This window comes from Vulpes lagopus, chromosome 20 (assembly GCF_018345385.1).
Source record: "Vulpes lagopus strain Blue_001 chromosome 20, ASM1834538v1, whole genome shotgun sequence".
NCBI classification, from domain to species: Eukaryota; Metazoa; Chordata; class Mammalia; order Carnivora; family Canidae; genus Vulpes; species Vulpes lagopus.
Genome location: NC_054843.1, coordinates 38,293,620 through 38,320,352, shown reverse-complemented (window position 1 = coordinate 38,320,352; position 26,733 = coordinate 38,293,620). Strand labels below are relative to the sequence as shown.

General features: G+C 34.2%; 1 protein-coding gene across 3 annotated transcripts in view; it reads right to left on the bottom strand.

Moving 5' to 3' along the window:
• ZNF654 (zinc finger protein 654) overlaps positions 1-26,733 on the bottom strand; it is a 92,579-nt gene that overhangs the window by 35,468 nt on the left and 30,378 nt on the right. For all 3 annotated transcript variants that reach the window (XM_041734767.1, XM_041734769.1, XM_041734768.1), the window contains one exon: positions 2,320-2,401. In XM_041734767.1, the coding sequence (XP_041590701.1) occupies positions 2,320-2,401 (82 nt within the window). The remainder of the gene's footprint in view (positions 1-2,319; positions 2,402-26,733) is intronic.

Genomic DNA, 26,733 nt, shown 5'->3' with positions numbered 1-26,733 from the left:
CCACAGCAACAAAGTGGCAGAAGTGGCATAGAGATTTTAAAAACAAAAGAGAACAAAAGGAAGGGTGAGCTTTAGAAATTGAGCAGGCTATAGAACATGGTACAAAACCAAGAACTCTTTCCTAAGGAATTATTTTATAAACTGTATGGAAACCCTGCTCTAAATAAATAAACAAACAAATAAAATTATCCCTTCACAGATGTTATGATTTCACATATTTAAAACAGAATTCAATACTATCTCTCACCTCTCTACAAACATTGCTTCAGAAGTTCCCATTATCAGTGCTCAGTTAACATCTTCATGAGGCATTTCCTGACTATCTCATTTAATACTGAAATTTCCTTCCCCAATACCATCATGCTAGCACTCCCTATCTCCCTGGCCTTCTTCATTTTCAAGGGAGTCATTTGTCACTTTCTAAAATACTCTTACATTTACAAAGATTTGATTTATAGTCTTTCTGTCTCCATAATAGGAGGGTTTTTCTGGTTGTGGTTACTACCGTTTTTCCCAGAGCTCAGTGCCTAGTATATACTAGAGACTCAATAAATATTTGCCTAATAAAAATTCAAGGATGGATTGCCAAGAACACAAGTGACAAAGAAAAAGTGGAGTGGAAAATTACAAAGTCTTAAATAGTGAATATAGACTTTAGTTAGAGCGTAAGCTCCATAAGGAGGTGCCTGGCTGGTTCAGTTGGAAAATCAAGGGACTCTTGATCTCAAGGTCATGAGTTCAAGCCCCATACAGTGTGTAGATTACCAAAATAAATTAATAAATAAAATAAACTTAAAAAAATTAAGCTCCATGAAAAGTATTTTTACTCTTTTGCTAAATATAAGGATGGATAAAGTAGAATGTTTAATATAAGTATTATTGATTCAAAGAGGAGTTTTTTTTTAAAATAAGATGCATTTTTTTGATTTTTTGTTTTTTTACTATTTCTACAACTCTAAAATCAGAGTATGTTTTATAAGCAATGCTATCTTAGAATCCAAGTCAGCCTGGTAATGGTCACAATGTAGTTGTCATTCTGTATCCGGACATTCAAAGAGACAGCATGAAAACTTGCAATAAGGTATACTGGTGATTCAGAATAAAATCCAAAAGACTAGCAGAGCACTTGTTTAACTCTTGGGAAGCAAATGCTATGGGAGGAGTATATATCGGAAAATTGATGTAATTTAACAATACTTAAGCAGGAGTTCAAAGCTAGCTGGTTAAACAGAACCATAAAACCAGCTTAAGCTTTTAAAAGCCTAGTGCCAGTGGCTTTTAGTTCTTTCATCAATAATTTTAGGAACTGCTACCTCATCAATACTTTTGATGGCACTGAGACAAAATGGGGTAGAAAAACAATGAGTGGAAAAACAAATCTAGAGTCAGATTCGAATGTGAAGAAGTTTTAGATATATCTTAGCCAATTAAGTCTGCTTCTAATTTGCCTATTTCTATGTACGCACCAGAGTAAGCAATCATAAAAATCTTTCAGTAAGTATAAAAATTCTAGGTGAGAGAAAAGATTGCATACTTTTATGTTACTGTGCTGATCTCCTTCCTAAAGATTGACAGTAATACTCCTAGTTGACCATAATCTCTCCTATTAACACGTAATAGGAATATAAGATGTCTGAACACTTCACCCCTAGAGGGAGCTCAAAGTACATCTTTCCTTATTCTACCTCAAAGAATAATGAGATAAAGATAAGGACACATTACTGAGCCACAGTTACTAGTTACTGTTTCTCAAGTAAATGGTAAAAAGATCAAATGTTCTTGGGTCTACAGATGAGGTCTTGGATCTTTTTCATTCTTTTGGATTTACTCTTTCCTTTCATATAGCACCTGCCAAAAAAAAAAAAAAAAAAAAAAAAAAATCACCTCCTATCTGGGGAAGACTATAGAGAAAATCAGGATATAGCCAAAGGGTACAAGTGACAAGGAGACAGGCTACACAGGAAGAGTCCTTTTATACTAGGGCCGAATTCTACACAGGCTTTGAAACCAAGGCCTGGAGCAATAAAAATGTGAGTATATGTGCCAGATGTGCTTAGAAATCTACAAGGGTGGTAGCAGTAGGCTCTGGTCTAGCAAATGTGGAATTAGAATCTTAATTTGAACTGCTTTTAGAAATACAGCTAGAAGTTAATTTTAAGAACCTTCTTTTCCTCCTAGTAAAATATATGGGATCCTAAGCATTGCCATCTTACTAAGTATAAAAACTTAGAAGCAATAAATAACCAATATACCATTTTTAGGGGGAGAATAAGGCATGTGTTAAATGTAGACAAAATGTGAAGGAGTAAACTGTTTTACCTGGAATGATCCGAGAATATCCTTTAAGGGCTCTTCATAAAACTCATCTCTTCCAAAGAACAACAGCAACTCAAAGAAGCTCCTAGAAAGAATAAGTGAATAATAATTTTCACTGCTTCTTTAATTTTTTTTGCCCCAATTTGAAATATTTTCAAGACATAAAAGCTATGTAATATCAGATATTTTGTTTCAAAATAGCCAGATTTGAATCATTATACTGATCATTTAAGATTTATGTTAGAGGACACCTGGGTGGCTCAGTGGTGAGCATATGCCGCCTTCGGGTCAGGGCATGATCTTGGTCCAGGGATCGAGTCCCATATGGGCTCCCTGTGAGAAGCCTGCTTCTCCCTCTATCTATGTCTCTGCCCCTCTATCTCTATGTCTCTCATGAATAAATAAATAAAATCTTTAAAAATAGAAAAAAAGATTTATGCCAGGTTTTCAGTAAAGTTTTAATAGAAATGTCTTCAAAGAAAGAAATATACTGAAGTTCTAGAACTATAGAATGATCAGTTATATTACTCATGCCTACCACTGTTCACATACAATACAAAAAAAAAATATAGTGATATACCAGGTGGCAAAAATGTTGCTACATATGTCAAGATGATTTAAAATGGGTCCATTTTAATGGATAAAATTAACACAAAAGTATAAGAAAATTAGAGTCACTGTGAAACTCAGCCAACATTTATATTATAGCAATATCACCAATTAGGTATCTTATAAGTGACACATGAATTCTCAAACTCTAGGCTTACCTTGATTATCCCACTCATGACAGACTGCCCAAAATCTGTGGTTCTTCCTTCTTAAATAATTGTTTTTGGAAAATGTTGTTACTAAATACTTTATGTGTCTTTAATACTTCATAATTCGTACAGGAAAAAATGGCTTATTTTCTAATCATGAGCATGAAAAACTATGAAAATTATTTAATATTACTTAGTAATCCAAAAGTAGGGCAAAATGACAAATACCTCAAAATCTTTAGCTTTTAATTTACTGACAAGGCACTCAACTAGGAATACCTAAAGTTGTATTTTTAATCACCTTTTGCCTTTAATCCATATTAATCTCTCTAAGAATGCAGTTTTTAGCATGCAAACATAGCTATGGGACTATAGAGCTTTAAAAAATTATATAAAAGTCCCAAGTGTGGGACACCTTGGCTCCGTGGTTGGGCACCTGCCTTCAGCTCAGGTCGTGATCCTGGGATCCAGGATTGAGTTCCACATCCCATTTTGGGCTCCCTGCGAGGAGCCTGCTTCTCCCTCTGCCGGTGTCTCTGCCTCTCTCTCTCTCTGTCTGTGTCTCATGAATAAATAAATAAATCTTTAAAAAAAGTCCCAAGTGTTACACAATAATTACAAAGACTCTTCTAAATATAATAACCATGCCCCATAAACATTTTATAAAAATGTCACTACTTAAAAATTTTAAATGTCAACAGAGCAAAAAGCATAAATGTAGTCAAAGCAAATGATACACTGAGAAAAATCTTTGTTGATTTCCTTCATGAAAAAGCTTTAACAGCTGATTTTTACTTTTTTTTATTTTTTACTTTTTGTTGTTTTTTTTAAGTAGGAACCACACTGGGTGTGAAGTCCAATGCCAGGTTTGAACTTAAGACCCTGAGATCAAGACCTGAGCTGAGATCACAAGTCAGACACAACCCACTGAGCCACCCAGATGCCTCTGACAAGTAATTTTTAGAGTTAACAACCTGGCAAAACACTGGGAGAGGACTACTTCACAGAAAAGAAATACAAGTGAATTTTTTTCTCAAATATGAAAAGATGTTCTACTTTACTCAAATAAGTAAAATTTTATAAAGATGAAACACCTTTTCTATCATATTTACAAAAATGAAAATGTTGATTTATTCTAGGACGACTCTGATGTATAGAAATAGGCTCTGATATCTTGTTGGAGGGATGGTAAGAAGTACTTTCAAAGGGGAACACAGTTAATTGTTATCAGAAAATGTATGATGCGCCCACAATCATTTGACTTAGCAATTCCACTTATAGAACTAAAGCAGCCAGATACACACACATTAGCTCAAATAGGGATATCCATCCATAAATGATTTACAATAGCAAAAGAATAGAAACATACTAAATGTCTACCACAGGGGACTGGGAAAATGAATTACAATACACCCAAACAATGAAGTATAATGCAAATGTTAATGAGAATACATATACATATATGTGTGTGTGTGTGTGTATTGTATATACATATGTAAATAGATAAGGGGAAATTCCAAGATATACTGTTAAGAAAAGATGCAGAAATACATTAATTACACTATCATTTGTGGGAAGGAAGGGAGGCGTAGAAGGCACATGAATACCAACTATCTAGAGGGATACGTGACAAACTGGTAAAAGCAGCTGACACCACATAAGTAAAACAGAATTTGGGTGGCAGGAATATAAAGAATTGTTTTGCATTATTAACCTTTTTGCAATTATTTATTTTACTATCAGTGAATATGAAAAAAAAACCATCAGTGTACCTCTGCAATCTTCTCTATCCTTATTAACAAACCATTTATTCACATTTACTTCATTTTTAAGCTTCTAATAGACCCTTCCTATCTCCAGTCTTGCTATTCCACACTTAAAGTCCATGCTCAATATAGCTGCCATTTTATTGTTCTAAGATAGAGAATGATTTGACTATTTAACAGACATTGCAAACTGCTGTCTGGATTGTACCATTTAAAGCAAAGATCTTCAGCTTTATTCAGTTGTTAATATTTAAAAACTGTGCTACTTCAGATTAAATCTAGATTTCTGTACACTCCTAAAAAACAAGAACCCCTGTAATACAGAGATTGCATCTATGACATAATAAGCTGAGCAACTACTGCCTGTAGACGAGAGTATCAACCTCCTTTCCAATGTGCCAGTCTCCATCTACCTCTACTAGCTGCTTACCTTATTTTTTACTATCATTCTCTTCCCATTCTATGTAGGTATTTGAGATTGTTAATCTAAAGCAGGAAATACAAATTCCTTATCATGATATAAGAACTTTTATGTCTGAATCGTTTTGATACTTATACACAGAGCTTTTATCACATATTTCATGTTCTCCAATTACAGCAAACTTTTCCCCATTCCCTTAATGCCTGTACTCTTAAGGTACAGGATCTACTGCTCCCTTAAGACCTATTTATACAATTTCACCTAGGAATCTGGTTTAAAATGCCCTCCCTTCTCTCCAAATATATAGCTGATTCTGTCCTATCATATTATTATACTTTATATATATATATCTCTAGTATAACATGTTGAAATTTGCACTAAGTAGAAGGGATGAGGATTGCATCATTGTATTGAATGGATAGTATTGACTGGTAGGGCAATTAATTGCATTGAAAGAAGGCTTTTAGTAGAAATGGAATGTGCTATGTAGTTCTATTTAGATCTAAGTATGCAGATGAGCGTGACCTTGTACCAAATCCAATAAAATATGCAGAATTATATGTCTGAATTGTGGCAACATGAAAGGGGAGCCAACATTATAAAAGATCTGTGCATGACCCAATATCAGCTACCTCAGTAACAAGGCCCAACTCCACTATAATGTTATTAAAATGACAGAAAGTACATGCAAAGTAAGAGTAAATAAAGACAAAACAACATAATCTAGCTAGCTCTGCCTTAGGGCTTCAGAGAATTAAACAAGTATTTATGTAGTACTGAAATCATTAGGGGAAAAATCTAGATTATATACAGAAGTAGAAACTTCAGGTTTCAAATCTGTTGTATTTCCTATTGACTAGTATAAAGGATCAACTAAACGTTTGGAAATCAAGTTATCTAGCCCTCATGGAAATAAACACTATATGGTGGAGGGTGAGTCCAGAATAGAACAAAGTAGAACCCCAAAATATATGTAGCAGTCTAAACCAGGGATGGCAGACTACCATCCACAGGCTAAATCTGGCCCAATGACAGCCTCTTGAGTAATGCATGATAGTTAGCTATATTTACATTGTGTGAAAGAAAGAGAGAAAGAGAAGAAGAAAGAAAGAAACAAAGAAAGAGAAGAAGAAAGAAAGAAAGAGAAAGAAAGAAGAAAAAAGAAAGAAGAAAGAGAAAGAAAGAAAGAAAGAAAGAGAAAGAAGAAAAAGAGAAAGAAAAAGAAAGAAAGAAAGAAAGAAAGAAAGAAAGAAAGAAAGAAAGAAAGAAAGAAAGAGGACAACCTGGAATAATATTACATGAAATTCAAATATCTTGTCAATAAATAAGGTATTATAAGAAAACCATACCCACCCATTTACATCTTGGCTATGGCTGCCTACACACACTACAGTGACAGAACTGAGTAGTGGCAACAGAGACCTTATGAGCTAAACCTGAAATATTTACTATCTGGCCCTTTACTCAGCCTTGGTCAGGGGCACAGTATTTGAGTTTCAATCTGAGCTCCAGCACTTTCTTGATATGTAACCTTGGGCAAGTCGTTTACTATTTCTATGTCTCAGTTTATTTATAAAATAGAAACAATAACAGTAACTATCTTTTGTAAAGCATTTAGAACAATCACTGGTAGAGTTATCGATGCTTGTAATAATATAATACTGTTAACTTTTATTAAACTTTATTAATTTAATAAAATTTTTATTAATTTTTATTAACTTTGCCATCAAAGTTCCTCCTTCAATAATCTAACAGGAAACACAAGATCTTCATAGATTTGTTCTCTGCTATGACAAAGTCAATTTTGTTGAAACATAATACACCAATTTTTCCTCACTTAAAGTATGAAGATTTTTAAGATATCTGACTAAATTCATCAAAAGGTTTCTAAAAATTTGTTAGTTTCTGTTTATATCAGTTTTTAATTTTGAATATGTTTAATGTCTGTATAATAATGTATATTTAATATCACCAGTTTATATTCAAATCAATTTATAATTAACCTTAGTCCAAGTTATGACTTGAAGTTCATTTACATAAACTGAAATAATTATTCAAAATAGAATTACTTAAACAAAATGATTTATATAAAAACATTACTTAGGACAAATACATGATAAATAGCATGCTTTTGAATTAAAAAAATTATACCATGTATAATCATACTTTACTTTCTTCAATCAGTACACTACTATGTGTTACACAAGTTTAAATAACTAGAGTATAGCCACAGTCTCCATTTATGAAACACAGTATATTCCGTCAGGAGGTTGGCAAGTCAGACTTTTTTCTCATGGAAATGGAAATGAGGTACCAGACTTCCTTAAAATAAGACACACATAGTAGATTGTTTGGTAGTTATAACAAGAATTACTATTCTTTTTTAGGTCTCTGAAGCATAGAAGTAATTTTCATCCTGAAATACAAGAATGTGGATTTGTGTATTTATCTACCATAGGAAAATTCCTCTGAATTATGATGCTTAACCTATCCAAAAGCAAGAAATCCACTTACTAATATAGAATAATACAATGTAGAGAGACAAAGAAATGGAAAACACAAGCAGGAACTGGAGACACATGGAATGGAATGTATATGTCTATGATATCTAATTATAGTTGCACAAAAAATAGAGACAAAGAGAAAGAGATGAGGTAAAAATAAGTTAAGACTTTTTCATAATTGATGAAAAATACCAACCCTCAGATCTAAGAAGCCCAGGAAATCCCCTAAGGATTGATAAAAATATGTCTACATTTAGCTAATCACAGTAAACTATAAAACATCAAATACAAAAACAATCTATAAACAACCACAGAAAAACAGAAACTGTTTTCAAATAGATAGGAAATTAAATTAGCAAGGACCTCAGATAAAAATTAGTGGATATACAGGCTACAAATTTTTTTTTAAGATTTTATTTATTTATTCATGAGAGACACACACAGAGAGGCAGAGACACAGGCAGAGGGAGCCTGCTGTGGGACTCGATCCTGGAACCACAGGATCATGCCCTGAGCCAAAGGCAGATGTTCAACCATTGAGCCTCCCAGGTGTCCCTAGGCTACAAATTTTGACACTATGAATAAATAATTTCATCGTGGCTTTAAAATACAGCAAAAATACATGACATAATAGCATTTAAGTTGCAAGGAGAGATTTTAGCATTATTGTTCCAGTGTCCTTGGACTGGAGGAAGGTAAAGAACATATATAGTATGTACTTGAGTAAGTTAAGCACCAAATTCTCCTTAAGGAATTTAAAAATTTACATACAATAAAAGTTCTTGCAAGTTTTTGTTTGTTTTTTAAGATTTTATTTATTTATTCATGACAGACACAGGAAGAGATAGGCAGAGACTTAGGCAGAGGGAGAAGCAGGCTCCATACAGGAAGCCCGATGTGGGACTCCATCCTGGGACTCCAGGATCACACTCTGAGTCAAAGGCAGACACTCAACCACTGAGTCACCCAGGCGTCCCAGTTCCCAAGGTTTTGTGTAGGTAGGCAAGTTGATTATCTAGAAGGTTGAATACCTAGAAAAACCATGAAACAGCAAGAGCAATGGAAAGGAGCTAGCCGATATTAAAACATTTTGTAAAGCCTCCATAACAGAACCAGCATTGTACTGGCAGATGAACAAATAGCCTAATGAAATGAAAAATCCAAAAACAGACCAACTGAATGTGAAAAGTACATATATGACAAAAGCAGCATCTCAAGTCAGTAAGGAAAAAGTTGACTTCTTCCTTATTAGATACTCAAATGTTCTAAGATAAAATTGGTTCACTCCAGCTTCCAAAAGAAAAAATTCAAAATGGATCAAAAACTTAAATATAAAAAATTAAACATTATAAATATCAGATAAAAATCCTATATAACTTGGTTATAAAGAAGTCATTTTTCTTTAAATCATTCTTAACTATGATTCAAGATTCAGGAGCAATAGAGGAATACTGACAAATTTTAATTACATTTTAAAATGTCTAAAAATACAAATAACATAAGCAAAATCAAAAGATAAGTGAAAAAATGATTTGTAGAGATATGCAAAACAATGTTCAACTTCACTCACAATAAGAAAAACACAAATTATTGTAATTTTTAATGATTGTATTTATTTATTCATGAGAGACACAGACAGAGAAAGGCAGAGGCATGGGCAGAGGGAGAAGCAGGCTCCCTGCAGGGAGCCTGATGTGGGACTCGATCCTGGGACTCTGGATCACACCCCGAGCCAAAGGCAGATGCTCAACTGCTGAGCCACCCAGACGTCAAAAAATACAAATTAAAACTACACTGAAGAGCGCCTAGGTGGTGCAGTTGGTTGAGCATCCAACTCTTGATTTTCGCTTAAGTCTTCATCTCAGGATCATGAGATTGAGCCCTGCAAAGGGCTCTGCGCTCAACAGTTTGCTTGAGATTCTCTCTCTCTCTCTCTCCCCCTCCCCCGTCCCTCCCACTTGTGCTCTTTCTCTAAAATAAATAAATAAATTGTTTTTAAAAATACACTAAAATGCCATTTCTCTTGTTCGATTAGCAAAATATAAAAAAATAAATAAAAAGTCTGATAACACAAAATTGGTGAGGCTGAATGTAAACAAGGCCTAATTTTGTGGATGTGAATGCAAAATGTTAAGAGCTGTTACAGAGGGAAACTTTGGACTACTCAACAAAATTATGTATCCATTCTTTGACACAGATTCTAGGAACCCACCCCAAAAACCTACTGGCAAAAATTTAAAAATGCATGCAAATGAATATTAATCACAGTACCACTTAAGTAGGAAAATAATGTAAACAATTCAAATACATATTATTAGAAGATATGACTGAATAAACTGGTATATCTGCACAATAGAATACTATGAGGTATAAACAGGGATTTGAACTAAATCTGTATCTCCAAGGATATAATATTAATTTTTTTTTAAAAAAGGGTAAAGTGTGTCTGTTTACATAAAAAAGGACATGGGTACGGTTATATACCTGTTAGTGGATCTTGTTTTTTTCTATCCAACCAACCGAATTTTGTCTTTTTTTACAGGTTTTTTAGACCATTTACATGGAAAATCATTTTTGATGTGCTTGGATTAAAACCTCTTAACAGTTATTTTCTATTTCTTCTGTCATGGTTCACTATTGCACTTGACCTCTTCTTCCACCTATTTTTGGACTGAGTAACTTCCAAATTTATTCAAATTGATCGATAATTCCATTTTATCTCCACTTAGCCTTAATATATCCAGATTTGTATTCAATGTTTTTAGTGGTTACCCTAAAATTTACAATATATCTTTAACAAATCCCAGCATGCCTTCAAATATTATACTTTAAGTATAATAATCTTTGTGCTATTCTTGTCATTTATTTTCATTTTAAATATGCTATAAACAATGCTTCATTATAATTCTTGCTTCTAAATGCTGAGGCATTTAGAAAATATGATCCATAGGCTGGCTACTAGTTTTTGTAAAAGTTTTTTTGAGACACAGCCATGTGGATTCATTTATGTCTATGGATACCTTAGTGCTACAAGAGCAGAGTTGAGTGGTTACAACACCCTATAGTCTACAGGTCTAAAAACACCTGGCCCTTTAAAACAGTATTTGCCAACTTCTGCTTTAGACAGTTTTACAGTGATTAAAAATAAAAATTCAATTTTATATTTTATCTTCAGTTTTTATCATTACAGGCTCTCTTCATTTCTTTGGGTAGATTTTCTATCTGACATCATATTTGTACTATATCTTTTATAGTTCAGGTCTTCTGGGGATGAAGAATTTCAGCTTCTGCTCCCCTAAAAACATCTTTAATTATGCTTTTTCATTGGAGAGTTTTTTTTTTCTTTCCGTACTTTAAAGATGTCACTTCATTGTGCTCATAGTTTCTGAGATGTCCGCTGTATTTCTTTAGTCTTCTAAATTAGCTTTTTTTACTCTGTGGCCTTCAAGATTTCTTCTGATTATCAGAGTTTGAATGTGATGCTTCTAGGTGATCTAGGTGGTACTGTAGTGTGTATATGTTTGAAATTATCCTGCTCGTTCTCTGAGGTTCCTGGACCTATGGTTGGATGTCTTTCATTATAGTTGGAAAATTCACAGCTATCCCTTTATCAATATTTCTTTTTTCTTTTAAGATTTTATTTATTCATGAGAGACACAGAGACATAGGCAAAAGGAGAAGCAGACTCCCTGCAGTGAGCCTGATGTAGGAGTTGATCCCAGGACCCCGAGATCATGACCTCAGCCAATGGCAGACCATCAACTGCCAAGCCACCCAGAGTCCTATCGATATTTCCTCAGCTTCATTTTTCATCACCTTCTAGATTCTAGTAGGCATATATTGCACAGTTTCATATTTTCCCAAAGCTTAAGTGTTATTAGTTTTTCTTCTTTTTTCTCTTTTACTTTTAGTCTGGGTAATCTTTATGGACTTATATTTAAGTTTATTCATTCTTAACTGTGTCAACTCTAAGATATGCCCATCAAATAAACTGTGTTTATTTCTAGCATTTCCACTTGAATCTTTCTTAAAGTGTCCCAACTCTCTGCTAAAATCCTCAATATGTTTAAACCATGTTATCAACCTTTTCCCTAAAGCATTTATATCTGAATTTAGTTAAAGCATTTATATCTGAATTTAGTTCTTCTAACTGATTTTCTCTTGATAGTGATTTTTCTTTCTTGCTCTTTTTTTATGTGTCTATAATTTTTAGATAAAAGCTGGACTTCATGATATACAACAGAACAGACTGATGTTAATAGTATTTATGCCTGGGGATAGATCCCTTTTCTTCCATTACCCTTCATTATGGAAATTTAAGTAAATCTAGTCACGAATTAAGTGGGTTTGTGTTATGTTGTTGCTATCACGACCTCTACTGTATCACCAGCTTCAAATTCTTCTACTGTTTTTTTTTTTTTTAAGATTTTGTTTATTTGACAGAGAGAAAGGCGGGGGGGGGGGGGGAGTACAAGCAGCGGGGAACAGCAGAGAGACAGGGAGAAGCAGGCTCCCTACTAAGCAGGCAGCCCTCTAGTCAGGGCTCAATCTCAGGACCCTGGGGTCATGACCTGAGCCAAAAGCAGACACTTGCAGACACTTAACCGACACTTAACCGAGACACTTAACTGATGGAGCCCTCTTCTACTGTTATATTGTGGTTAGGGTGGAAGTTGGCTTGCCAGATAATATTTTAGGCTTGGGAGGCCATACAAGATCTCTGTCACATTTTTAACATCACTGTTTAAAAATGCAAAGACTGGGGCGCCTGGGTGGTGCAGTTGGTTGAAGGTCTGACTCTTGATTTTGGCTCAGGTTGTGATCTCAGGGTCATGAGATTGAGCCCTAAGTTGGGCTTCATGGTCAGCAGGGAGTCTACTTGAGATTCTCTCTCTCTCCCTCTGCTCCTCCCTCCATGTGCACTCTCTCTCTCTCTCTCTCTAAAATAAAATAAATAAATCATTAAAAAATACAAAGACTGGGCAGCCCCAGTGGCTTAGCAGTTTAGTGCCACCTTCAGCCCAGGGCGTGATCCTGGAGACCCAGGATCAAGTCCCACATCGGGCTCCCTGCATGGAGCCTGCTTCTCCCTCTGCCTGTCTCTGTGTGTCTCTAATAAAAAAAAAAAAAAATCTTAAAAAAAAAAATACAAAGACTATTCTTAGCTTGGAAGCCATATTAAAAAGGGAAAGGGGGCATGGGCAGCATTTGACTCATGGGCCATAGTTTGCCAACTCCTAAAGTAAAGAATAACCATGTTATAAACATATAAAAGACTCAAATAAAACTTTTATAGATCAAAAAACAGAATATTTGAGATGAAAAATATATTACATGGATTAATATCAAACCAGACACTGCAGAGGATAACATCAGTGAAAACAAGACAGGGTATTATTAAAATAAAACACACCAAAGGAAAAGGAACTGATAAAAATGAACAGAACCATGAGTAAACTGTGGGTCAACTGTCTATTCTCTTCAAGTATCATCCCTTTAGAAAACATAATGACACTTCCAAAATTATTTTTGAGGGTGCTTGGCTGGCTCAATGGGTATAGAGTACAATTCTTGATCTCAGGGTTGTGATTCAAGCCCCACAGTTGGTATAAAGATTACTTAAAAATAAAAATCTTTTAATTTTTATAAAGAAATATCCCAAATTTGGTTAAAATTATAAATCCAGGGGTACTGGATGGCTCAGTTGGTTAAGCATCTGCCTTCAGCTTAGTCATGATCCTGGGATCCTGAGATCAAGCCCTGTATCAGGCTCCCTGCATAGTGGGGACTCTGTTTCTCCCTCTGCCTGCTGCTCCCTCTGCTTATATCTCTATCAAATAAATAAATAAAATCTTTTTTAAAAAATTATAAATCCAAAGATCCAAGAAGCTTAGGATCAAGAAAGATGAAGCGAAACTACACAATGCATATTACAATCAAATTTCTTAAAACCATGAATAAACTTCAGAAGATACCAATAAGAAAATGAAGACAGGCCAGAGTGGAAGTATTTATTAACTGCTTATCTGATCCTGAATATATAAACAGAATATGTAAAAAATCTTACAACTCAATAAGGTAAGTAATCCAACTGAAAAATGATCAGAAGATTTAAATAGACATTTTCCCAAAGAAGATCTGCAATAGCAAATAAGTACACAAAAAGATGGTTGCCATCAACAGCACTGAGGAAATGCAAATTAAAGCCAAAGTGAGATACCACCACACAACTACCAGAATGGCTATTATAAAAATTATATTATAAAAAAGACCAAAAAAAGTGTTAGTAAAGATGTGTAAAAACCAAAACCTCCTTAGACGGCTGGTTAGAATTACAAAAGGTATAGTCACTTTGGACCTGGTTTGGAAGTTCTAATTTAAACAAATGTTAAACATAACTTATAACATCTAGCAATTCCATTCCTAGCTACTCAAGAGAAATAAAAACATCTGTCCACATAAGACTTGTACACAAATGTTCAAAAGCCAAAAACTGTGGAAACAATCCAAATATCCATCAATTGATGAATGCATAAACAAAATGTACTATATCCATACAATGGAATAATAGTCATCACAAAAAGGAATGAGCAAGTATGAACCTCAAAAATATTATCCTAAGGGGAAAAAATCACATATAAAAGCCTATATATTGTATCATATTGTTTATATGAAATGTTTGGAAATAACAACTCTATTGAGATAGATCAGTAGCTGCCTTGGGCTGAGGAGGGACTGGGGATTGACTGCAAAAGAGCCTGAGAAGCTTTTTGGTGTGATGAAAATGTAAAACTGGATTGGGATAACAGCTACACATCTCTATAAATTTACTAAAAATTATCAAATTATACACCTAAGAAGCAAGAATTTAGTAATATGAAATTTATACCTCAGTAAATCTGTAAATGAGAAAAAAGATAACTAGAAATGAGTGAAGAATGGGGATGTACAGAGAAAACAAGATTGATGATATGTTGATAACTGTTGTGCTGATGACAGGTAGGGCAGTTCATTTTAATATTCCTTCTACTTTTGAATAGGTTTGACGACTGTGATAATTAAAAAAATTTTAAATACAAGTATTGACAAATGTGTAGGGAAACAAGTACTCTTAGACTGCTGGCAGTATTATAAATTGGCTCAACCTCCATGGAAGAAATTTGATATTATCTATCAAAATGACAAGTGTCAAATTCAGTGATCTAGCAATTCTATGATACATCTGCAATAGATAAATATCCTTGTCCATATTCCAAGGGCCACTCATACATGGTCATTCATTAAAGTGTTATTGATAAAACAGTAATAGATTGGAACAAAAAGCAAATACCTTTTAATGGGGAACGAGTTAATAAATTAATTTCCATGTATCCATAGAGTAAAATGCTCTGCATCCATTTTAATGACTGCTGAAACTCTTTTTGTGTTGATGGGGAAAGATAATCAGGTAACAAAAGGAAGTACAAAAGGGTATGTACTACACATGAAATTTTGCAAAATAGGGGGAAAGAAAATGAATTTTTTTTCTTGTATATGTATAAAACATCTCTGGAAGGCAACCAAAAAATAACAATTATATTGATTTCCTGTAGAAATGTAAACACAAATTGCAGGATATCTTATTGTATACCCACTATACTTTTTGAATTTTGAACCATAAGCATGTATTACCTACCCAAAACTTAAAAAAGAAAGAAAAAGGTGATGAAGGAAATTCTTAAAAGTAGCTTCCCAAAAGGGCACATTATATACAAGAGCCACAAAACTAAGAATGAAAGTGGACTTTTCATGGGTGGAGGGGCAAATAAGAAAACAATGGATGGACATCTTTAAATACTAAGGGGAAAAAACTATCCTATCAACCTAGAATTCAATAATCAGTAAATATTTTTTAAAAGCAAATCTATCACTTTTATAGAAGCTAATTAATTGGCTTCCGGTTAGTTTTGGCAATGGTGGAAAATGAAAGACTGGAGAAAGCAAGCAGTGACAAGCCTTTTCCCTCTGCCCTTCTTCTGAGCCATTTTTAGCAGTAATTACAGCTCTTCTAAGATCCCCTCTCATACAGGTCAATGGTTCTCCCCCTCATCAACTATCTCTAATGTCTTTACCTTGTCCTTCCATTTCTATGGCTAACAGTAGCTTATCAGAATTGCTAAGTCTGGGTTCACCATCCTCTCCTCATCTATCCCTCAGATCTTCTAATAATATTTTAAGTGGTTCCTAGGAATTAAATTCCTTCTACTGAATTATCTCATGTGATTTACATTTCCCTAACTAGATCTTGATTGAAATTACCTATATAGGGCAGCCCCAGTGGCTCAGTGGTTTAGGGCCGCCTTCAGCCCAGGACCTGATCCTGGAGACCAGGGATTGAGTCCCACGTCAGGCTCCCTGCATGGAGCCCGTTTCTCCCTCTGCCTGTGTCTCTGCCTCTCTCTCTCTATGTCTCTCATGAATAAATAAATAAAATCTTTCTTAAAAAAATGAAATTACCTATATATCTTAATCAAAAAGAAAATAAAAAAAATAAATAAAAAAAAGAAAATAAAAAAGGAAACAAATATACGACAAACAAGAAATTATTTTCTATCCCTCTAGTCATAAAATTAAAATGGAAAACGTATTCAAAATATTGTGGTTTAAGTGGCACCTGGGTGGCTCAGTCAGTTAAGCATCTGACTCCTGATTTCGGTTCAGGTATGATCTTAGGGTCCCAGGACAGAGTCCCACATTGGGCTCACTGCTCAGTGATGAGACTGCTTCTTTCTCTCCCCTTCTGCCCCTCCCCCTATGTTCTATTTCTCCCTTGCACTCTTTCAAATAAATAAGTCTTAAAAAAATTTATACATATCGTGAGAAATAGACTCTTAACTCTACGGTCAACTACTCTTCAAAAAAGCAGGAATGAAATATCCAATGGAAAAAAAAAGTTTCTTCAACAAATGGTGCTGGGAAAATTGGACAGCCACATGCAGAAGAATGAAACTGGACCGTTTTCTTACACTATACACAAAGATAAACTCAAAATGGATGAAAGATCTAAATATAAGACAGGAATCCATCATCATTCTAGTGGAGAACACAGGCAGCAACCTCTTTGACTTCACCTGCAGCAACTTCTTGGCTAGACATGTCTCCAAAGGCAAGGGAAACAAAAGCAAAAATGAACTACTGGGATTTCTCTCAAGATAAAAAGCCTTTATACAGCAAAACAAACAGTCGACAAAACCAAAAGACAGCCTATAGAATGGGAAAAGACATTTGCAAATGTCTTATGAGATAAAGGGCTAGTATCCAAAATCTATAAAGAACTTATCAAATTCAACATCCAAAGAACAAATAATTCAGTCAAGAAATGGGCAGAAGACATGACCAGACATTACTCCAAAGAAGACATACACATGGCCAACAGACACTTGAAAAAAAGCACCAAGGAAATACAAATCAAAATCACAATAAGATACCAACTCACACCAGTCAGAAAATTAACACGTCAGGAAACAACAAATGTTGGCAAGAATGGGAATAAAGAGGAACCCTGTTACACCACTGGTGGGAATGCAAGCTGGTACACACTCTAGAAAACAGTACTGAGGTTCCTCAAAAAGTTAAAAATAGAACTACCCTACAACTTACCAATTGCACTGCTAGGTATTTACCCAAAAGATACAAACATAGTGATCAAAGGGGCACTTGCACCCCAATATTTATAGCAGCAATGTCCACAATAGCCAAACTATAGAAAAAGCCCAGATGTCCATCGACAGATGAATTCATAAAGAAGATGAGGTGTATATATACAATGGAATATTACTTAGGTGTCAAAAAAAAAAGAAAGAAACCTTACCATTTGTGATGATATGGATAGAACTAGAAGGTATTATGCTAAATGAAAAGAGTCAATCAGAGAAAGCTAACTATCACATGATTTCACTCATCTGTGGAATTTAAGAAACAAAAACAGGGTCATAGAAGAGGGGAGGGTAAAATAAAATAAGATGAAATCAGATAGGGAGACAAACCATAAGAGACTCTTAACTATTAGAAATAAACTGAGGGTTGCTGGAGGGGAGAGGAGTGGGAGGATGGAATAACTGAGTGATGGACATTAAGAGGGCATGTGATGTAATGAGCACTGGGTGTTATGCACAACTGATGAATCACTGAATTCTACCTCTGAAACTAATAATGCATTATATTGTTAATTAATTGAATTTAAATAAAATAAAATTTTAAAACATGTGGCTTGAGAAAACTGTAATTAATAGCCTCAAGTAAGTCACATTTATTATTATTAAATATTTTAAAAATGTAATACATTTGTCTTGGTGCCTTAATCCTTGGGGAATTATTTTTTTTCTGAATATAATTGACATATAACATGTATTAGTTTCAGGTATACAACATGATTTGATATTTGCATATACTGCAAAATGCCCACCATAAGGAGTCTAGTTAACACTCATCACCACACTTGGCACAATTTGTTGTTGTAGTGTTAAGAATTTTCAAGATCTACACTCTTAGCAACTTCCAAATATACAATATAGTATTATTAACTATAGTTGCCATGCTGTACTTTATATTCCAATGATCTATTTATTTTATAACTGGAAGTTTGTACCCTTTGACCATCTTCATGAATCTGGCCCAACCTCCAATACCATCTATGACAACCACCAACCTGTTCTCTGTATCTATGACTTTTGTTTTTATTTATTTATTTATTTATTTATTTATTTATTTATTTATTTATATTTTTTTGTTTTGTTTTGTTTTGTTTTAAATTACACATGCGTGGCAGCCCGGATGGCTCCGTGGTTTAGCGCCGCCTTCAGCCCAGGGCGTGGTCCTGGAGACCCCGGATCGGGAGCGAGCCCCATGTCGGGCTCCCTGTGTGGAGCCTGATTCCCCCTCTGCCTGTCTCTCATGAATAAATAAATAAAAATTTTAAAAAATTACACGTAAGTGAGATCACTTTCTCTAACTTCTTTCACATAGCAAAATGCTTTCATGGTCCATCCATGTTGTCACATATAATAAGATACCTTCTTTTACATATAATATGATACCTTCTTTTTTGTGGTATATATAGGAGATATATATACATTCTATGTTTATATAAACATATATATGTTCCACATGTATATCACATGTTTTTTTTTTACTCGCATCAGTGGGCACTGAGGTTCTTTCCATATCTTGGCTATTGTAAATAACACTATAATAAATATAAGAATAATATATTTGCAAGTTAATGGTTTTGTTTTCTTTAGACAAATACTCAGAAGAATTGTTGGATCATATATTATTTTTACTTTCAATTCCCTGACAATGCTCCACACTTTTTCTTATAGTGCCTGAAACAATTTATATTCCCACCAATAGGACACAAGGTTCTGTTTTCTCACATTGTTGGCAACACTTATTATTTCTTGTATTTTTGATAGTAAGCATTCTAACAAGTATGAAGTGATAACTCGGTGTGATTTGATTTGCATTTCCTTTTTTTCTTTTTTTAAGATTTTTATTTATTCATGAGAAACAGAGAGAGAGGGGCAGAGACACAGGCAGAGGGAGAAGCAGGCTCCACGCAAGGAGCCTGATGCGGGAATCAATCCCGGTACTCCAGGATCATGCCCTAGGCCAAAAGCAGGTGCTAAACCGCTGAACTACCCAGGGATCCCTGATTTGCATTTCCTGATGATTAATGATGCTGTGCACCTTTTCATGTACCTGTTAGCCAACTGTATGTCTTCTTTGGGAAAAGTCTATTCAGATCCTCTGCCCATTTTTTAATTAGATTGTTTGATTTTTTTTTTTTTTACTTTTGAGCTATAGGAGTTCTTTTTAATATGTAGGATATTAACCACCTCATCAGATGTATGATTTGGAAATATTTTCTCCCATCTAGTAGACTGATTTTCATTTTGTTGACGCTTTCCTTTGCTGTGCATAAGCTTTTTAGTTTGATGTAAGCCCTCTTGTTCATTGTGCTTTTGCTGCCTTTGCTTTTGGTGTCAAATCCAAAAATATAACTGCCAAGACAATGTCAAATACCGTATCACCTATGTTTTCTTCTAGGAGTTCTATGGTTTCAGGTCTTAAGTTCAAGTCTTCAATGTATTCTGAGTTGATTTTTGTCCATGGTGCAAGACAATGGTCTAGATCCATTCCTTTGCATGTGGCTGTCCAGTCTTCCCAGCACCATTTATTAAAGACTGTCCATTCCCCAACATATTCTCTTGGCTCCTTTGATGTAAATTAAATAACCTTATATGCATGGATTTATTTCTGGGCTCTCTATTCTTTAATGTTAATCTATATGTCTGTTTTTATGCCACTATCATACTGTTTTGATCACCACAGCTCTGTAATATAGGGGTTTTTTTTGTAATATAGTTTGAATTTAGGTCACATGATGCCTCTAGTTTTGTTCATCCTTCTCAAGATTGCCTTGGCTATTTGGGATCTTTGGTGGTTACATTCGAATTTTAGGAATTGTTTGTTCTATTTCTGTGAAAAATGCCCTTGAATTTTTGATAGAGATAAAACTGAATCTGTATATTTCTTTGGATGGTATGTACATATTCATAACAATAATTCTTCCAACCTATGAACATGGATTTTTTCCATTTACTTGTGTCTTCTGCAATTTCTTTCATGTCATACAGTTTTCAGTGTACAGGCCTTTCACCTCCTTGGTGAAATTTATTTCTAGATATTTATTCTTTTTGATATAGTTGTAAATAGGACTGTTTTCTTCATTTCTCTCACAGTTCATTATTAGCACAGAACAATGCAACCGTTTTATACAATTTTGGATCTTGCAACTTTGACTTTTTTTTATTAGCTCTAACAGTTTTCTTTATAGTTTCCTATGCATAATATCACGTCATCTTTTTTTTTATTATTATTATCATGTCATCTTCCATAGAGACAGTTTTACTTTTTTTCTGATTTGGATGACGTTTTTTTCATGAATGGTCTGGAGAGGACTTCCACTACTATGTGAATGAAAGTAGTAAGAATGGGCATCCTTGTCCTAGAGGGAAGACTTTCAGCTTTTCACCACTGAGTGTGAGTTAGCTGTGGGCTTGTGATAATATGCGGCCTTTATGATGTTAATGTATGTTCCCTCTATACCAACTTTGTTGATTTTATCATAAATGGATATTCAATTTTCAATAGCATCAATAGATGCTAAATGATTTTTAGCATCTATTGAAAGAGTCATATGATTTTTATCCTTTACTTTGTTAATGCAGTGTATCACACTGATTTGTGAATGCTTGAACCATCATTGCATCCTTGGAAAAGATCCCACTTGATCATGGTGTATGATTTTTTTAATGGGCTACTGTATTGAGTTTGCTGATATTTTGTTGATTATTTTTGCACCTATGCTCCTAGGGATACTGACTTTTATTCTTTCTTTTATTGTAGTGTCCCTGTCTGGTTTTGGTATTCAAGTAATGCTGGCCTTATAAAATGAGTTTGGAAGGGTTCCTGCCCCTTCAATTTTTTGAGAGTTTGAAAAGGATTGATATTAATTCTTCTTTGAATATCTGATAGAATTCACCAGTGGAGCTGTCTGGTCCTGGACTTTTATTTGTTGGGAGGTTTCTGGTTACTGATTCAATCTCCTTTCTAGTAATTAGTCTGTTCAGATTTCTATTTCTTAATGATGCAGTCTTGGTAGATTATGTGATTCTAGGAATTCATTTCTTCTAGGTTGTCAAATTTTTTGGTGTGTAACTGTTCATGGTGGTCTCTTATCCTTTGTATTTCTGTGGTATCAGTTATACTATCTTCTCTTTCATTTCTGATTTTGAGTCTTCCTTTTTTGTTGATAAATACAGGTTTCTCAATTTTGCTTCTCTTTGCAAAAAATTAGCTCTTAGTTTCATCAATCTTTTCTTCAGGTTACTCTCTCTTTCATTTCCATTCTGATCTTTGTTATTTATTTCCTTCTATTAACTCTGGGCTTCATTTGTTCCTTTTTTCCTAGTTAAGATGTAAGGTTATTTATTTGAGCTCTTTCTTGCTTCTTTTTCTTAAATTTTTTTTTTAATTTTTATTTATTTATGATAGTCACACAGAGAGAGAGAGAAAGAGAGGCAGAGACATAGGCAGAGGGAGAAGCAGGCTCCATGCACCGGGAGCCCGACGTGGGATTTGATCCCAGGTCTCCAGGATCGCTCCTGGGCCAAAGGCAGGTGCTAAACCGCTGCACCACCCAGGGATCCCATCTTTCTTGCTTCTTGAAGTAGGTACTTATCTTTATGAACTTTCCTTTTAACACTGCATTTGCTGCATCCTGCAAGCTTTGGTATACTGTACATATATATCCATTTCAATTTGTCTCAAGGTATTCCTGGTTTCTCTTTGACTTCTTTTTTTACCTATTTGCTCAATAGAATGCTGTTTAATCTTCACATATTGATAGTTTTTCCAGTTTTCTTCTTGTAATTGATTTCTTTTTTCATACCTCTATGGTCAGAAAAAGATGCTTAATATGATTTCAATCCTCAAATGTATTAAGACCATTTTGTGGCCTAACAAATGATCTATCCTGTGCATGTGAGAAGAATGTGTATTCTATTTCTTTTGGATAGGATATTCTGTATTTGTCTTTTTGGTCCATCAGGTCTAATATGTTGTTTAAGGCCAATGTTTCCTTATTTTTTTGTCTGCATAATCTAACCAATGATTAAAGAAAGATATTAAGGCTTCCTACTACTATTATATTGCTATCTATTTTTCCCTTTAGGTCTCCTAATATTTGCTTCTATGTAATTTTGGTGTATCTAAGGGAATGCTTTTAAGATTACTATATAAGGTGCAATGGGCAAAACTTTGTCATCTTTTCAATAATTTCAGAAGCATTTCATTTTTTTTTCTTTTTCTTGTTTTATTCCATAGTGAAAGCTGACAGTATGATGTGGTCCAGTTCTATGAACCAAAGCTATTAGGAGGAAGAGAAAAAGAGTTTAAAATAGTTCAGATCTGTAGTTTTTCAGGAATCTGGCTTAGCCCAAAATAAACAGATTCAAATTCAGAAAAATTCTAATAAGTATTTACACCATTCATAGTGACTATATACATTTTATTCTAAAGAATAATTAATCTTCCTAATCGCAGTGGAAATAGTAACAGCTTTTAGTCTACTGCTTTTTCTCTCTAGTTTTTGTGTATCTCCACTGACCAAAAGAATTATCAAGCCTTCCTTCGATTATATTAGAAAAGCAGTAAATACCATTTTATAAACTATACATGTATATACCTCTAGGTTCTAACAAATGCCAACATGGATGGGAACAGTGTATGTCATCATCACTTCTCATCTCTGTCAATACAAATATAGCATTTAATAATCCCTCTCTCTTTGCCAATAAAATGACTATTAAATGCCAGTAAAATGAAGTCTCACTCGCTTCACCCCAAAATTAACAAATGCAGAATAAAGACCAAACTTATAAGGAAAAAAGATCCTAGGCTACTCTAGTAGCACCAAATGAAATGCCAAGTTTCTAAACATGGTCAATATAAACAAACGCACACAGGTTTGTCTAATGTTGACTTTAGCTACAACAAATCCTGGAAACAAAATATTATAATGTAATAGTAAAAAAAATAAAACAAAACAAAAAAAACAAACCAAACCAAAAAGCAAAGGGGATTTAATACAGGAATTAAATTAAGACCACCAGTTGCGGGGATCCCTGGGTGGCTCAGAGGTTTGGTGCCTGCCTTCAGCCCAGGGTGTGATCCTGGAGTCCTGGGATCCAGTCCCACGTCGGGCTCCCTGCTTGGAGCCTGCTTCTCCCTCTGCCTGCGTCTCTGCCTCTCTCTCTCTCTGTGTCTCTCATGAATAAATGAATAAAATCTTTAAAAAAAAAAAAAAAGACCACCAGTTGCCTCAAAAAGGAAATAATTTCTTTTAATTAATTAATTAATCTTTAAGTAGGCTCCATGCTCAATGTGGGGCTTGAACTCATGACCCTGAGATTGAGTCACATGCTCTTCTACTAACTTAGCCAGACAGTGCTTCAGTAATCACTTTTTTAGAGAAAACAGCAGGCAGATAGCCTAGATTTCTCTATAAAATAAATGAGATCACCTGCCACAAATCATTAATAAAGATAATAGTTATACAATAGAGAAGGTTTTGAATAAGTGTTGGTCAAAATAATTAAAAAGTCAAGAAGCAGTAAGAGTGATATATGTTGCAGAGAAAGGATATATGGATTGGGGCCATAAGACAGACAAACACCTTTTGTAGAGCCTGGCCACAATCCAAAAAACAGCCTTTTATAAATATCCTTTCTACCTTTAATTTCTAGGCTATCTCCTAATTTAGTTGAAGCCTAGACCTAAGTTATAAATACAACCAAATAACTTAAATCGAAGTTAGACAAATATTCTATGTTTGAAATGTAATCAATTTAGCAACATAGTCAGAAAAGGTTACTGATCTATCATTATATGTATGGCCTAAAACATGAATGTCTAGCCACTCTAAGTAAGACGCTGATTATACTCACTTAATTCCATGAAAGAGAAGGCTTCTGGTATTCTATTCTAGGCAGTTTGACATATTAGGGTATACGTTTTTAGTATTTGCTACTACACAAAATAAACACTACTAGCTGAACTTAGTTCCCTCTCCAAAGAACCATACAGTTCTTTTTGGACCTAATGGCTGCCAGGCAAATAGACTGTTCATCACTGAAGCCTGCGTGGAATGCTAAAATCTATGAACATTTACTTTGTGTTGGGCTAAAAGTGGTGGGGAAGGCAGCATTAAAGTTTGCTTTTATTTTATATAAAACTGGTAAAGTCTAAGTTCTCTGCCTGAAGATCCACTACTACTTTCAGGGTGTTTGGCTCTGTTCTACCGATACAACAGAATTCAGTGTTTAACGAATCTAAGATAACAGGAGAAAAAAAAAACAACAACAACTCAGATTTGCAAAAGCTCCCTAAACTTCTCAAGCCTAAATTTTCTTATCTAAAAAGAGATTTAACCTGAGGTCCTTTTTAGTGCAAATATACAGATATACGTACACAACAAAATCTTCATTTCTTTAAAAATACAGCTTTCAAAAAGAGTCAACCTAGGTAAAATCATAATTAGTCAATTTAAAACAACTCTCTACATGACTATATTCATTTCCACAAAATTAAAAAAAAAAATCAAGGATGAATAAAAAGAGAATCCATCTTCCTTCCCTATAAATACCTTCACAAACTTCACAAACTAGTTTTTCCCAGTCTAAAGAAGGCACATCTTCACATATGTATAATTTACAAAGTGGAACAGGCTTTTATGAAGATGGACACATGGACCAGACAATATTGCCCCAGAGTATAGTAACGTATATGCTTAACATATATTATACGTATGTGTGTAGTAGATAATTACTTAAGTCATTAGCTCACCTATATTTTTTTAGCTTATTAACTGAATTAAAAAGTGTTAAGTACCTGATATAGATCATATATAAGAATTCAACAAACAGATATGAATTACAATGAAATCCATTAATATCTTGACATCCTCTTCAGTCACCTTGAACATCTTATTTGCCATCCCTGGGAGGCTCTTAATTTATTGCTATCATTCATTCAGAGCTCAGCTCAAATGTTAGCTTACCCAGCAAATTTTCCCTGACCACCCAGACCAAGTCAAGTCCCCTGTTGTAGTATCTCTTTGTACCCTATAATTCTTTCATAATTATAATTACATACTAATGTGATGGCTTATTTAATATATTTTAGCTTTATAAGGTCTTTGAGAACAAGGACTTATCTTATTTTCTATTTTAGCCTAGAACTAAGCACAAGAGATTTACAGAATGAATGAATGAATAATTATGGAATTGTTACAAGAATTTTCTGGTTTATATATTTATTTAAATAAATCAAACACTGTAACAGACTCATTCTTTTAATAGTACCACCATGCTATTTTCTTCCTTTTTCTTCTGGTACTAAAACTACAATTAATTTTTCTGTTAAAGCAAATTCAAATAATGCAGAAAGTTTTCCTTATAAGAAACATTACTCTTTGACAAACCACTAAGATGGTTTACTTTCTTTTGCCTAGCACTGTACATCTCAGATAAGATTTGCTTCTGCTTAATACATTATTTTTTTATTAGCAGTAGTAAAAAAAAGATAGCAAACAATGAAATAGAAATTAATAAATGAGTTAAATGTAAAAAAAATAATAAAGTACTTCTGAAAACCTTAAAAGCATTTCTCATTGTAACACTAATGTTAAAAAGATTATATAGATGAAAGGGGGAGGTGGAAATCCAAACAGGCACTGAAACAAAAGTAATACTTCTTGCTTACAAATAATGTATTTCTTTTAATACTTTTCCTTAGAAATCAAGAATAACTAAAATGGTTTTAGTAGTTTTCAAAACAACACATAAAATTATTCTTTGTAGCCAACATCTGTTATGTTTGTTTACCTAGCCAGCTAGCTCTCTTTCATACTACCTTATTTACTTCTTGAGGGAACTGCTTACCCCTCCAGCATCTCTATGGTTCTGATTGGGCTGTCAATGTAGTATCCTCATTCTTCCCAGCCATGGGGTGAGTTGATCATCAACAGACTCTCCTAAACACGTCTATTAGTCAAAGCAGTAGGCACATAAGTTGGCAGGACTCAAGTTCCCAAAAACATTTTGAGGATTACAAATGGGAGAAGGGATTTCCTTCTCTCTTGGTTAAAAAAACTAAGCTTCATCCCAGAACAGTTAGCAGCCATGAGTGAATGAAGACAAAAAAAAAAAAAAAAGGAAGATACAAAGGGGGAGAACAGTTCTAGAATATATTTTATTGTCTGGATTCAGAAAATCCTGAAACTAGTTCTAGTCCTTGCTTTTCCATGGTTTAGTCATCTAATAAATGCCCCCCACACTTCCTCCTCTTTTGCTTCAAGTAGCTTA